Genomic DNA, 14371 nt, shown 5'->3' with positions numbered 1-14371 from the left:
AAGTTTTTTTTTGTATCATACAGTAAATCTGTACAAGGTCAGTCCACTTTGACACACCTTCAAAAAAAATTAAAACAAAATCAGTTGTTACCGGTTTTCCCCAGAGACCGGAGCTCCCTCTCAGCTCCTCCTCTGGTGAAGGAAAGGGGGATTTTAATCCATCCTGTTGCCACGGTGACAATCGAGTTCCTTGTGGACTCACAGGCTTTCCTCTTTCCTCTGATTCCTTTCCTTCAGACGGAGGAAGGGAGGGCAACGATTTTATTTTGGGGGGGGGGGGGGAGTTTGTGACGGCCACGTGACCAAAACAGCTGTATGCAGCGATCTCCTAACGTTCCCGGTGTTCTCTCAGTGAACCAGCTCACTGAGGTTGGCTGCTGACGCTGTCGGTCCTGTGTGATGACGGAGCTTTCTGCTGTTTCTGGGGCTGCGGTTTCAGTTGCTGCTGGTGCCTCTGGTGGTGAGATTGTTGCTGCTGTTGTCGTTGCTGCTGTTGCTGTTGCTGTTGTTGTTGTTGCTGCTGCTGTTGTTGTTGTTGTTGTTGCTGCTGCTGCGTTGCCTGCGTGAAGGTGCCCTGTTGTTGGAGTGGGAAAGCTGCCTGCAGGATGAGCTGTGTAGACTGGTTGCTATGGAGAAGATGAGTGCCCTGACAGAAATACAGTGCAGGAGCATTAAAAATTGAAGCAGTTCTTAAATAAAATACATCTTTCCTTTCTCACACACTCTGAAAGTAAAGTGAGTGAACATCTTAAAGTTTGAATCATTTTAGTATGTTATGTCACTCATTACTTAAACAACACTTTAAACCAAAATAAAACTTGATATTGTCATGGTGTCTGTTTAAATGAATCCTATTTGCTGCCCTCTACTGATACCTGTAGGAATTGCTGTTGCTGCTGCTGCCCCTGCTGGCCGCCCTGAGCCACTACAGCCGTCTGGTTTGGGCCGTCGGGCTGACTTTGGGGCGGTTGGGCTGGTTGCAGAGTCAGAGTCTGGGTTTGCCCTCCCTGCTGAAGACACACAGGAGTTAACACGGAACAACAAAGGGACGTAGTCATATCAGTGAATCGTACAGGACATCTTGTTTGGAATATTGTCGGTCATTTGCTGCTTCAAGAGAGGTTTAAATAGCATCACCTCTACTTATGATCTCTCAGTGGATTCTCTACGGATCTAACTCTTACAGATGTGTTTGGACTTGACAGACAAATGAAGAAGGATGGAGTCTACTATATAAGCAAATGTAACGACAACACTGCAGCGGAGTCTACAAGTCCTTAGAGCTGTTAGTCCTTTGAGTCATCTATAGGCTTCAAGGAGATGACAAATGTTAAACAACGTCAAACAACAACTTTTTCTGGTATCAGATACAGCTCCATTAGTCGCTCTGTGACTCGTACCTGTTGCCCACCAAAGGGGTTGTACGCAGTGACCACCTGTCCCATGAACATGGAGGTGGGCACCATGACCGCTCCACACGCCATTGGAGCGGTCACAAGCTTGGTCACCAGCTGCTGCCCTGCTGGGAACCTGGAGAGGGTGAAATGGAGAAAAGGGACAAGTGAATGACATTGTATGTACATATACGCCTGCAGAGACTTGTGAGAGTCGGGGGTAGTTTGAGGTTCAGGTATTGGTCGTCGTCTACCTACCGGATCTGTCGATCCTGCGTGAAGGTGGCCACTGTGGTGCCTTGCTGCGTGTTGGTCTGCGGCAGGCTGGTGCTGATCTGCAGCACGTTGGGCTGCCCTGGCTGGGCGATCATCATGGTGTTGTACAGCGGAGCGGATACTGAGCCCTGGGTCTGGGGCTGAGCCTGAGGGGGCTGCTGGGGCTGAGCCTGAGGGGGCTGCTGGGGCTGAGGCTGGGGCTGGAGAGTGGTAATGTGGGGAAGGAGGGAGGGACATGATATGAATTCCTTTGAAAAACAGAGCAAACACACTTAGGGTCTTTTTTGGTTCACTTTCATTATTTTAGGCATGTTCAATTTTAACATACCGAAAATAAATTTACAGGTCATGAAGCGGTAAATATTACAGAAAAACAGAAAATAAACTTCAGCATATTCTGCACATTGTTTCCATAAAAGGTGGTGGGCAGGAAGGTTGCATTAACAGCCACTTCACTACTTGAAAAAGTATGTTTACTTTTGATACACAAACATCAATTGCAGAGTGTGGACGGTGTTTCTAACCAAGGTAAACATTATGGTGTGTGTTACAGCACTCCACCGTCGCAGAGTTTCCTGTGCAGTCTAACACCAACAGTGTGCTCTGTGGCTCTTCCTGTCTTCTGAATGAGATGTAAACACTGAAAGTTCACACAAGCTCAGTGTTCTCACAGGACCTCAAGTATTGAGTACATGACTCATGTTTGACCTGTTCCTTTAAAGGTCACAGATACCGCAAGTTTGATCCGAGATTAAAAGAACAAACTTCTTTGTTTGATATCTGTGTCCTACCTGTGCGAGGGCGTTGGTCTGCTGCTGCTGCTGCAGGTTCTGCTGGGGGGGTGGAGCCTGCTGCTGGATGGTGAGCTGCTGAGCTCCTGAATGGACGGGGTTAATTGTCGTTTGCTGGACCTGACTGGTCAAAGCAGTGGCTTGTTGGACCGAGCCCACCTGGGGGAGCTGCACGTTCATCGCTCCGCCTTGCTGCTGCAGCAACATCTGTCGGGATGGAAACACCAAAAAGTCAGGCCTCAGTGGTGTGTGTGTGTGTGTGTGTGTCTAGGTCTGCACTGCATGCACTCGTTTCTGTACATTTACTTGCCTAATCTGTGCGTATTATTACAACAGAATAGAATAATTCAATGTGAGTAAATTGTCTTTACAGGGTACACGCGGGTGTCCTCTTAATAGAACAAAAACCATACATAATGCATGATTCTCGCTCTGATCTAGGTCAGGCACAGCCAGGTGGAACGCAACAGGAAAAGACAACGCACACCACATCTGCTGATCTTTTAAAAAAAGAGGAGAGGTTGCGTGCTACTTTTGCTCAAATAACCAACTGTCTAAATTTGGAAGAAAACATCCTGAATGCAACTGAAATTGATTTTCAAAAAGGGTAAGTATGCAATTGTTCTGTGAGTAAAATGAACCCCCTTCAGTAAACTGAAGTAGCTCTCTGCTTTATTGTTTGAATATATAATGAGTTTCCTTTTGCTGTAAAAGGTTACAGCACAGCAAAGTAAGACTGATGAGCAAACTCAATCTAAATGTGACGATTGAGACGGCCACCATGTGAGTGGGTCTACACAGACCTGTATGCCCTGCCCCTGGACTCTCTGCAGCTGGTCTTGGATGTTCCTCAGCTCGTCCTGCTGCCGCTGGATGTTGGCTTGGATCAGCCTTGTCCTCTGTTCCAGCTGATCCTTCAGATGCTGCATGGCATTCACCTGCGCTGAGAACTCCGTCACCGGCTGTGGGTGGAGAGACAAAGAACAGGCCGCTCATGTCACTCGTGCTCATCACGAAACGCTGGCAAATGGACAAAAAGGTCCACAGCGGAGCTGCAGCTAACAGTTATTTCATTAGGGTTTTCAGAAAATAGCAATACATATAACTATATCGATTCTGAAAAACACTGTATGGATTTCTAATTAATAGTTAATGAGAATAGTTAAAAGCAAGGATTTGTGGCAGACTGGCTCAGATTGCACAAAAGGTAGAGCTATGATGTTGGAAGTAACAGGGACTGTGATCAATGCAAATGCAGATCCCAATGTTCTGTTTCATGAAAAGGTTTACAAAAATATACCCAGATTTTATGCATATGGCAGTTTATTAGTCAAAAAAACAACATATTGGATTGTAACGCCTTTATCATGACACATCATATCATGTCAGTTTCTTGCAAATGCTCGGCCCTTCTTCTACTGTTTAACTATTATTATATTCTATTTATTGGTTTATCATTTAGCTCTACTCGTCAGAATATAGCAATAACCAACCTTTGAGAATGTGGGACCACTGAATCTAATCGTCTCAGCTCTACTACACATCATGATGAGATGAAATGACCCGCGTGTAGTGCCACCGTGCTCACCTGTACGCTTGTCTGTGGTTGCTGTGGTTGCTGTGGTTGCTGTGGTTGCTGCTGCTGTTGTTGCTGCTGTTGCTGTTGTTGTTGCTGTTGCTGATGAGTGATCATACCTGGAGTTACACTCTGTCCTGTGGTCTGAGAGCTCATAGACTGCAAATAAACAAGTAATCAGGAGAATTATGGCAACTGAAGTGTAAGAATTTGTTTTTATTACATTTGCTTAACCAAACTGCATTATGAATAAAATTCAATCTCTATTTGCCTTACTCAGGGTCACAAAAATCAGCATCCTTCAAAAGAAGAAGTCTAAGAACTGTGTGTTATGTGTTGGTGTTTTGGGCCAATCGAGTCTCACCTGGCTGCTGATGGATGAGCGACGCTGTGACGTCATCTCCATGGTGGAGGCCAGGGACTGCGGCGGAGGTGTGGCCGTGTCCATGTGTAGCTTGGAGGCTGTCGCAGAGACAGAATCATTGATTGAGTGCGAGTCATACTCTGCTGAGGATATCGTGTCATCTTACTGCGGGGCCTCCCATCCCATTAAACTCCACAACTGATGCGTCACTGACCCGTCTTTAACGTATTACGTCAGGGTAGGACTGACTAACACTGTATATGTACATGCAACATGTGTGTGTGTGTGTGTGTGTGTGTGTCCTCACAAGTGCACGTGTTGTCAGAGGCATGCGATGAGGACTTGTGGGAACTCTGTGAGGAGGTTGAGGGTGTTCGGCTGCGTTCAAATCGCTCCAAGGCCTCCTTCAGGCTGGACGTATTCACCTGGGACTCCGAGCCAGAGTCCTGACTCTAAAGGCAGAAGAAAAATACACTAGACAGGCAATCCTTTCAAAAAGGTATAACATGCAGCATTTTCCTGTGCGTGTTTATGTACTTCAGTAATCCCTCTGGTCTCAGCTCTCTCTCCTCTGCTGTGTGCAAAGCGTGCTGCTATCGGTGTGTCCACACACACCACACACACACACACACACACACACACACACACACACACACACACACACACACACACACACACTCACAAAGCAGAGAGGCCACAGCGAGCGGGATGGAGCGCGTGCGCTTCGGCTGCATTCATTCAAATTCCGGCATAGCAGGACCTTCCTGCAGGGTTGTGCGGAGGTGTGGGTGTGTTTATTTGTGCTTGCTTTGTTCTCGCTAACGCCGCTCTCTCTCTTCGTTTACACTCACGCTCGCTCCACCGCCAACACTCTCGTCTTTTTTTCTCGACAGCCGTTCATCCGATCGACTTCACACTTGGCGGGCGTATTTCTCAGACTGTGAAGTTGTTTGGATGAGCGGTGTAAAGCGGCGATACAGGATGCCGAGCAATCCAAAGAGGCATGTCCTGTACTAGGCCCTGTACTAGTACATAAGTAACAGCTATTAGACTCAGAAAGTTCTTCCATAGAAAGATATCACTGAATTAATGTTCTTTTGTGAATTCCTTTAAAAACTTTATGATTTATGAGAAATCTGTCGTTCTCATCTTGATGTAATCACTGACCAACAGGATTGAGATAAAATAAGAGAGCAGCAGTCAGTTTGTCGACAGTGTGAGAAATATTAACGGGCAGCAGCATCTCACTGACGGAAGTTATTGGACAGCAAATTTGGCTTTATGTTGTATGAGACAGTTTACATCAGAAACAAGTTGTTGGGCTTTATTTTGGTAAACCTTTTGACATATATAATATGTTGGCTAGATGAATATATTATTTTGTATGTCAACACATTGCCACTAGAGAACTTCAGCCAGTCTATGAACAAAACTTCAATTACACTACTAATAGTTTCATTTTGTTACTCGGGCTTAACCAACAAATCTACAAATTCAACCAGAATGTTTTTTTCACAATTTCTCCTCCATACTTGATATATATTGCGATACCCTGAATTATTGGACTCGTGCGTTGATGAAGGCAGATGAGTTGAGAGCATTTCTAGATGTGATTTCTCACCTTATTCACCGTAACTTCTGCGTTAGACTCCTCAATGCCCAGCTCTCTGCGCTTTTCTGCCCTCACCTCTGCATAGCTGCGTTTTATACCAAAAAGAAGAAGGCGCATGAGAGATGAGAACATTTAGAAATGCCGTGTCACCAGTAAAATGGATCACATAAGTGCATGTGAGGAGCCGTTTACCATCACGGAAATGTCTCGTGATCAGCACAAATAAATCTCTCTTCTATCGGTATAAAGGGACAGGGAGGCTGCAGTACCTGACTACTGTGTGCGTACAGACAATAAACTCGGGCCGAGAGTTCCACTGGTGATAGGTGATGTAGTAGTGCGTCTGAAGCCAGATCCACTGTTGACCTTTAGTCAGGAAACGATAGTAACAGGACTTCCCTTTACCGTACTGCATCACTGAACACGAGAGGGAGACGGAGTGGTTAGACGCTAACGAGCAGAGGAAGGCTTTCACAACACAAAATGAACGTGTGTAAACAGGAGATCTCACAGTGCTCGTGACACTTGGCCAGTGTCTCCAGGTCGTCCACATGGTAATAGTCGTACCCTGATGTTCCCAGAACCTCGAAAGGCAGGTAGCCTATGATTGGCGGAGCTCTGAAGAAGGAGAGATGGCGTCCTTAATGAAATCGGAAAACAGCTTCACAAAGCTCAAAAGGACAAAGTGACCACGACTAACTGGGTGCTCTTAGCTGTCAGTGAAGTGTCTGCAAAGAGGACAAACATGACGCGGCTCAAAAGTACATATCACAAAGAAATAAGTATTATGTAAATGCAAAGGGTTATGCTTTAAGAGACGTACTTCATATGACGTTTTGCCTATGCGGGAAGAGTGCGACCACCCGAACACGCCTTCTGACGGCGTATACTTGCAGCTTAAAAAGCAATGCACGTTCAAATGTGTGCGTTTGTGTGTTTACCTATGGTCTAAGAAGAGGAACTTCCATTCTAGACTGTGCCTAGAGGTGAATTCTTCATTGGGCTCCTCTACTGTACACATCTCCTGTGAATATAAAAACAACGGCAGAGAGAAGGTATTTCAGATAAAAATGATTCATTAACGGCTCAGTGTGAATGATATTTGTATGTATGCCACAGAGTGTGTGTGCCTCTACCTTGATAAACTGAGGTTTGGCCAGCCGAACAGTGGCTACGAAGTACACCTGGTCGTCGAACGCGGGTTGTAGCGACCGCTGTAACACCCCTGCTAGACCATTCCTCGCCGCGTTGGGAACTGCGCAACACAGAGCAGCCGTTGAAGAGGTTGTTTACTCCCTCAGTCAAACTGGCTTTACACACATGTTTCTGTGTCGACTGCTATTTAAGTGTCATACCGTTGTTGAGGGACTTGAAGTTGCCAATGAACTTTACATATTCGTAGACAGGCGGTTCTTTGGGGTCGATGGTCCCTCGCAGCATATGGCAGCAGAACTCCATGTGGTTCTTATCTGGAAAAAATAATAATAATACAGTTAGCTCAGAAGGCAAAAATATGTGTAAAAGACAACAGGTTTTTTTTCCAGTAAACGCAGTGTTCAAAATGTGTTTCATGTTTCATGGTGCTGGAAGGATATCAAGACAAAACTGTAAAAATCATGTAAAAAATTCAGACTTTTTGGGTTAAAATGAAGAAAATGACCTGTGACTCTTTGTTTAGCTACTCAAGTCTGAGAAGATTATGATTTTTCTATATCCACCAAGTTGCTTCCTAACAGACAGGACAGAATTCATGCTAAACAAAATGAGTTACAGTGTTGTGAAAACTTTACATTATCTTCAGTTGTTTATTTTATTCAAAATATATTCAGTGATTTACTACAGTCAAACGGATGCTACATGGATTTCTACTTTGTTTAATTTTCTGTCTGTATCATTTTCTTTGGATGTTAAGGCCCAAACAGACATTTATGATGATAGTGAAGTACGTAAGTAAGTGTTAAACTGAATGATATTGTCCGATCAACCATCAAACACAGAACAGTGCAGTATCACTGGATAATGTTGAAAACCAGCAGCAGGTGTAATATGCTTCGGAGTGGTACTGACTCTTCAGGTAGTCGGAGCTAAGGTTCTCGTGGTCGGTGGGGTGCGTGGACAGAGCCTTGTACACCTCGGAGTGTTCTCCAAGTGGCAGGAAGTTTAACAGGTTGTGGTCCACCAGGTCCGTCTGAGGAACACAGCACATACATGACAACACGCACAGAAATCTGAAGAAAAGTAACACCCATAGATCATCCCAGCATGTTCCCTCTGAATGACTCACACAGAAGAAGTCCACTTAAAGCTTGTTCTACCATACAGAGGATGACTAATACATAGCAGGTAAACCAGTGTTACTCACCGGTAAGTGTTCAAGTAGTGAGGTGACACTCTCGGAGACGTAGAGGATGTTCCCGTCAGTCATTATTGCTAAAAAGAACCCATCCAGAGCCTGACAATGCAAGACAAGATCAAGTAAAAGGCTGTCATCAATTCGTCTGTTTTTGAAGATCAGCAAAAATAAACAATGCGTCAAATACCGCAGCGTTTTTACTTTTAGAAATAAAATCCTGCGTGTCACCCATTAGTTCGTGGACTGCCGTTTTGAAGCCTCCAGTTTGGCATTTTGGCCGTAGCCATCTTGTTTTTTTTTGCAACCAGAGGTGACACAAGAGGGTGGAGCGGAGTACAATTAAACGCTGACTAAGACATTTTTAGGCGACAAAAACGTTTACAATTAACTTTCTGGTAGGGACCTGTCGATCACAAGGTAGCCCCGCCCTAAAGCCTACCCTGCTTTATGGTCTATTTGACTCTAAATGGACCATAACTTACTAAATGAACATCATGCTGTATTGAAGAAGACTTGAAACTAGAGATTGAGATCATAAACTCATGTTTACAATGTTCACTGAGGTAATAAATCAAGAGAGAAGTAGAGTCATTTTCTCATAGACTTCTATAGAATCAGACTTCTTTTTGAAACCAGAGGAAACCCTGAAGGCCACTAGAGAGAATGCAAGTTTAAGGCACTTTTGCATTAGCTTCACTTTTCAGAATGCCTGAGAAAAAACTGTCACGAGAGTAAAATAACAGCGGATATAACCTAACAGACAGGATTACAGTACAACACGTGTGATGTCTGACCTCCAGCATGAGCTGGGTGAACTCTTCATTGCTAAGAAATGGAGGCTTCCAGTCCTGCCTGATCTCACTCGACTCCGACTGGGCTGCGATCTCTGGGGGAGGAAACGGAAGGCAAATGGGAATTTTAGGTAAAAGAATCAAGTGAGGAAAACACAACGGGACATAAAGGAGACAACACATAAAATGCATTGATAGCAAAGGGCTCGGAGTGAAAACAAGGCACTTAAACAGAGCAAGAGATAACACAGTGCAACGGTGAAGTGGCAGCCGAGTTAATTATCATGCACAGCAATGATAAGAGCTAGGATTAACAAGAAGTAGTAACACATGCCTAGTAATTAATTATTTCATCATAAAGGAATCACAGTATTAATGATTATGAGGGGAAGATGAGTAGAGGGTGGAGGTGTAAAGCAGCTAATCCTTAAAGTAGGACACAATTATTATTCATAACACATTAAGTCACTACACACAGTTAAAAAGGTAAAAAATAATGAAAGAGTCATTTACACTTTACAGGTACAGTACCCACGTCTCATAAAAAATGTAATAAGCTCTAGTAATGAGAGTAAACGAGCACAGACGGACAGAGTACACAAGAACAGCTAAATATAGAACAAGACGTGTCCACCCTGGGAGGTGCCCTGACCTTTGTGTTTACACAGGAAGTCAATGCTTTTCTGCAGGATGGTGGACTTGTCCATCTTCCTGGTATTGCCCGGCAACATCGTGCCGAGTTCCTTGATGAGGACATTGAACTGGTCTCTCCGTTTCTTCTCAGACTTGTTTCGGGACACGCTGAAATCAAAACCACGGTTAGAAATTGAACTCTTAATGTCATGCAGCCAACGTTTCTTTTGGGACAAACATTTCCAAGAGACTTTTGGTTTTGATTTTTCTTTGTCCAGATTCGCCGTTTTGACGTAAAGAAAAAAAACACAACGATCCTGAAAATAGACAAACGTAACCTCTTTGTCATGTGACCCTATAATGTTTCAAGTTAAGACGGTGCATGGCTGCAGTGTCCCGCATGCCATAAAGTCGGTTTATGCTTTAAATGTGTTTCAGCTGCTGGTTGAGTGTAGGTTTATAGGATGTTTAATCATCACTCCAGCGTCTTCATCTTTATATCTGGCTTACCGTTTTGCTTTGTCCTTCTCATCTTCTTCCATCAACCCATCAAAGATGCTACAATCATCCCTACGGGAGGAGAAAAAAGTATTTGCAGCTTATCCCGCCTCACTTTGTTTTTTTTCCTGTGTACGCATGTTTGTTGGCAGCTTGAAAGCAGATCTGTATTGTTAATAATAGCGACTGACGGATGCCGGTTAATGAGAGGATTCCTACATACCAGGAGCGGCTCTATTTTTGGGTCACACAAAAAAAAAAGAGAGTCAGAGAGGGGGAGAGAGAGAGAGAGAGGGGAATGTGTTGTGCTTGCCAAGAAGATTGCAAGTGCATTTGTGAAACGGGCGTATTCTTGCCTCCATTTCAATCAATATGGGTCAATACGAATACTTTCAGTTTTACTGACGGCTGATATCTGGAGCAGTTATTTAATATCTTTACGTTTTTTATCGTGGCACTCCATTTCATGATAACCATAATTATAATTATTACAGCCGTGACCGCTGGTATTGTTTTCAGCTTGTGAGTCTGTATGTGTGTCATTATGGCAGAATGTGTCCTACCTACCGCAGAATTGGGAATGAGTACTTTGCCGGGTGTTTTTATTTCTGTCTGTCTGTGGACCGATTTAGTCAACGTGATGGCGTCACAACCGCACAAGACGCATTTACACAATTTTACAGGTGTTGTTGTTGAGATCAAAATGAAGGCCTTTGAAGATGGGTGTGGGACTAAGGGGAGTCCGATTTAGTGTTGCGGCTGGTGTGATCCCACCACAACGTGGTCTTTAGTACATTCATCATTATAGTTATCGTTATTATTATCCTAATAAACCAGAGGCATTTCATTAATGGACACTGACACCATTATGGGTTTAATGTTTTTGAAACAACGTGCTTATACTAAACACATGTATAGTATGTCATATGAATGTCATGAATGATACATTTACATATCGTGTGTGTGTGTTGCAGTATACCCGATGCTTGATGTCATGGTGGCTGCTGATCAGGGCTGTGGCTGCAGTGATTTGCTCTTTAGGCGTGAGGTAGGCATTTGGAAGACAAACTGCAGAGACAGAAAAAAACAGTGTTGTATCAGCTTAGGTGCCAGTTATGGTTTGCACATATTGCAATTCAGTGGACTGAAAACACGATTGACTGTTTTGGCACACACCGTACTGCAGCTGTGCAAATAGGCCGAGCTTAAATAACTATATCAACTTGATAAAAGTCCTTTCTGAAAAAAACAAAAAAACAAGCATGTTCAATGTATTTAATGTCTTTCTCCAACACACATCACAATTATCAGCATTCCCACGGGGTTCAGATAGCTGGCTTACTATGGTCCGTTCTTTTATACCTTAATATACAACAGACCGTATTTGTAGTCCATGTTGCACGACCAAATGTAATTGTGTGTGTGTCTGTGTGAGGACTTCTCACCCCAATGCAGCTTATGCACGCGGTCAGTTTATGTCTGTTCTCAGGGGTCGTAGAAAGGGTTTGGGGTCAAAGGCGACTCTAAAAGTCAAAACGTCCGTTGAAGTCATTGGGTCACGAGAGGGCAACAGAGCACAGGAACGACATGGTGATCAACCAAACCTGCAGGAGCAATCATAACACAGAATAGGGGTTAGTCGGTTAATTTGAGGGTTTTTTAACCAATTTCAATGTCTCATTGAGCATATGTTCAATTGGACCCTGCAGAAAAAGTGTACGGTTGCTTCCAATTAATACTGTCTGACTTTCGAAACAACTCACTTATAAACTAACTTATAAATAACGAATGAGGCTGATTTTATGCAGCAAAGACCGTTGGGAGGTCTTGAAATTCCAGTTATTGCAGCACAAAGTCTTTAAAGTGCAAATAGCGAACACCAGTGCGGCGAGGAATCAGAATCAGAACCATTTATTGCCAAGGAAGTTTGCACCTACAAGGAATTTGTCGTGGCCTTTGTTGTGTAAAACCAGCTTTGGCCTTTGTTGTGTAAAACCCTGCTATAACTCAGTTATTATGCTTACATTATGAGTGCTTCAGAAACTCTTTTGAAGCACAGTGACCCAGTTATGAAAAATATGTTGATACGGTTATTTTCAACTCACTTTCTGGAATGTCTCTTTTCAGGCAGAACTAGTTGTTTTAGATCTTATCCTTCCAGGCACTGACAAACCTTCATGAGTGAGCCACACCTCTCCTGTAACACAAGGAACCCACGCTCATTCATAAACATATCAGGGGGGGGGGGGGGGGGATTTATGTTCAGTCTACCATGCATGCAAATTCTAGAGTCCACAAGGACAGAACATGGTAGCTGCTATAAAACAGGAAATTAGCCACTATATGATTAGAGCTGCTACTGATCATTATTCCCATTGTCAGTTTATCTGCCAATTATTGTTTTGATTTACTCATTAATCATTTAGTCACAAAATAGTTAAACAATGGTTGTCACAATTTCCTAAACCTCAAGGTCAAGATAGGGTCTGACCGAAAAGTCAAAGATATTCAGTTTACGGTGAAATAAAACACAGAAGATCAACAGAATCTAGAAGCTGGATCCCATTAATTACTAATGAGAATAAGTGAAAAATGATCATCACACTTTCCGACAGCCCAAAGAGGCATCTTCAAAGTGCCTGTTATGTCCGACCAACAGTCTACAACTTAAATACATACATACCACATAAGTTAAAACAAAAATTGCAGCAAACCCTGTCAATTAATCAAATAGCTGTTTTTGTGATGTCTAAATTAACAGTCTGACAATGAAGTTCCCAAACCTATCAAGCAGAGACAACACCAATCGGACACCATATGTGACCCAGTGATCTTATAAGAGGATTTTACTGTAAGATTTGAAAGTACAGTACACAGTCACATCTATGAATAACATTAGCGCCCGCTAGATTATTTATAGCTCTGATTTTAGTGGGAGATTATGGTGAGATTTAATCATTTTGTTAAACCATCTTAATGGCTCCATGCACTGTCCTGACCTACAGTCATGTATACCTGATGGCCAATAAGTGGAGCCTCATTAGACTGAGCTTCTTCATTGGACGATCCTGCCCACTGTACATCATCGTCAATGAATAAATGCTGATATTAGCGACACGGTCCTCGTACTGCAGTCGACCAAAACATCCATTAGCTATCACACATGCACAGTAACACATTTCAATATACCTTTTGGTGCCACAGGTGTTCGTTATACAAGCGAGAGCAACAAGAGCAACCCATATAGCTAGCTAGCAGGCTAACTAAACTTGCTGCCGAAAACTGTCCATTTAACCCAGAGATTGAATGCACCTACTGACCCAGTTTCCTCCCGCTACGCTCGCGAACGCTGCATGACACAGATATGACAGGTAGACGCTCGCGTCTGTGTAATAAACGGGAGGAATGACAGCCTCTATCATTGCAAAGCTGGCCTCAAGCTGTCACGGAACAACTGACATTGAGGACAAAATAATCTCTAAAAATGTTACCGTTGGTCCTCAAACGCCACGAGAAAACGGAGCCTAAACGTCCGCGCGGGGAAAGATCCTCTTCAAAGCCGACAAAAACATGAATGTCGGTCGCGGAGAAATGCCTAAAATCAGCGATGGTGGAAACATTTTCGCGGCAGATGTATGTACACACACACACGGTCCCCCTGGCACACACATACACACACACACACACACACACTGGCAGGGATACGCGCGCGCGCTCGCCCACGCGTACACATAGACACAGGCTGCTCTGAATGTGGGTCACTGGGCCTTGCTCTCCCTCGAGCGTGCGGAAACAGTCCCGAAGCCTCCTCTGCAGTCCGACTGCCTCCGCACGCTAAATAAAAAAGCACAACGGCCGTGCTATTTCACAATCGGCGACCACCGCTGGCTTTGAGTGTGCATTAAGAAACCCTTACCTTCTCGTGTGATCGACGGCAGCCTCCGTGTTTTGCTTACTTGAACGTTGCATCGAGTCGGTGGGGGCCAGGAGGACTCCGGGGTTGGGGAGAAAAACAGGAGGCCTACTTCATATTACGAAGTACAGTCATGCGCAATAGCGTCAGTAGGGCGCACTATTTTGCAA

General features: G+C 43.9%; 1 protein-coding gene across 10 annotated transcripts; it reads right to left on the bottom strand.

Annotated features, from left to right (window-relative positions):
* Positions 1 to 278: 278 nt before the first annotated feature.
* clockb (clock circadian regulator b) lies at positions 279 to 14358 on the bottom strand. Of its 10 annotated transcripts, XM_076090098.1 has the most exons (25): positions 14205 to 14358; positions 12394 to 12485; positions 11734 to 11892; positions 11465 to 11527; positions 11268 to 11356; positions 10301 to 10360; positions 9810 to 9958; positions 9161 to 9252; positions 8376 to 8465; positions 8081 to 8201; positions 7369 to 7482; positions 7150 to 7268; positions 6955 to 7037; positions 6525 to 6631; positions 6283 to 6430; positions 6023 to 6098; positions 4709 to 4853; positions 4402 to 4499; positions 4050 to 4196; positions 3265 to 3423; positions 2462 to 2668; positions 1653 to 1870; positions 1401 to 1530; positions 876 to 1010; positions 279 to 646 (listed from the first exon to the last, which is right to left on the bottom strand). In XM_076090098.1, exons 5-25 carry the CDS (start codon positions 11282 to 11284, stop codon positions 362 to 364), a joined length of 2700 nt encoding a protein of 899 aa, XP_075946213.1. In that variant the 5' UTR covers positions 11285 to 11356; positions 11465 to 11527; positions 11734 to 11892; positions 12394 to 12485; positions 14205 to 14358; the 3' UTR covers positions 279 to 361. The 10 variants fall into 10 exon arrangements, with proteins under 10 accessions (XP_075946213.1, XP_075946209.1, XP_075946212.1 ...); XM_076090094.1 differs by having other exon boundaries at positions 11465 to 11892; XM_076090097.1 differs by having other exon boundaries at positions 11268 to 11527.
* Positions 14359 to 14371: the final 13 nt, after the last annotated feature.

The sequence above is a fragment of the Anarhichas minor genome, unplaced genomic scaffold (assembly GCF_050575085.1).
Source record: "Anarhichas minor isolate MPS153535 unplaced genomic scaffold, ASM5057508v1 ptg000012l, whole genome shotgun sequence".
Taxonomy (NCBI): Eukaryota; Metazoa; Chordata; class Actinopteri; order Perciformes; family Anarhichadidae; genus Anarhichas; species Anarhichas minor.
The sequence above is the reverse complement of the archived record's forward strand: the minus strand, read 5'-3'. Positions and strand labels throughout refer to the sequence as shown.

Bases quoted from the DNA above. Each gene is read 5' to 3' on its own strand.
- clockb (XM_076090093.1), bottom strand. The intron at 6,099-6,282 runs GTACTGCAGCCT...TATAAAACGCAG, and splicing joins TGTACGCACACAGTAGTCAG to CTATGCAGAGGTGAGGGCAG. The intron at 1,531-1,652 runs GTAGGTAGACGA...CACCCTCTCCAG, and splicing joins ACGCAGGATCGACAGATCCG to GTTCCCAGCAGGGCAGCAGC.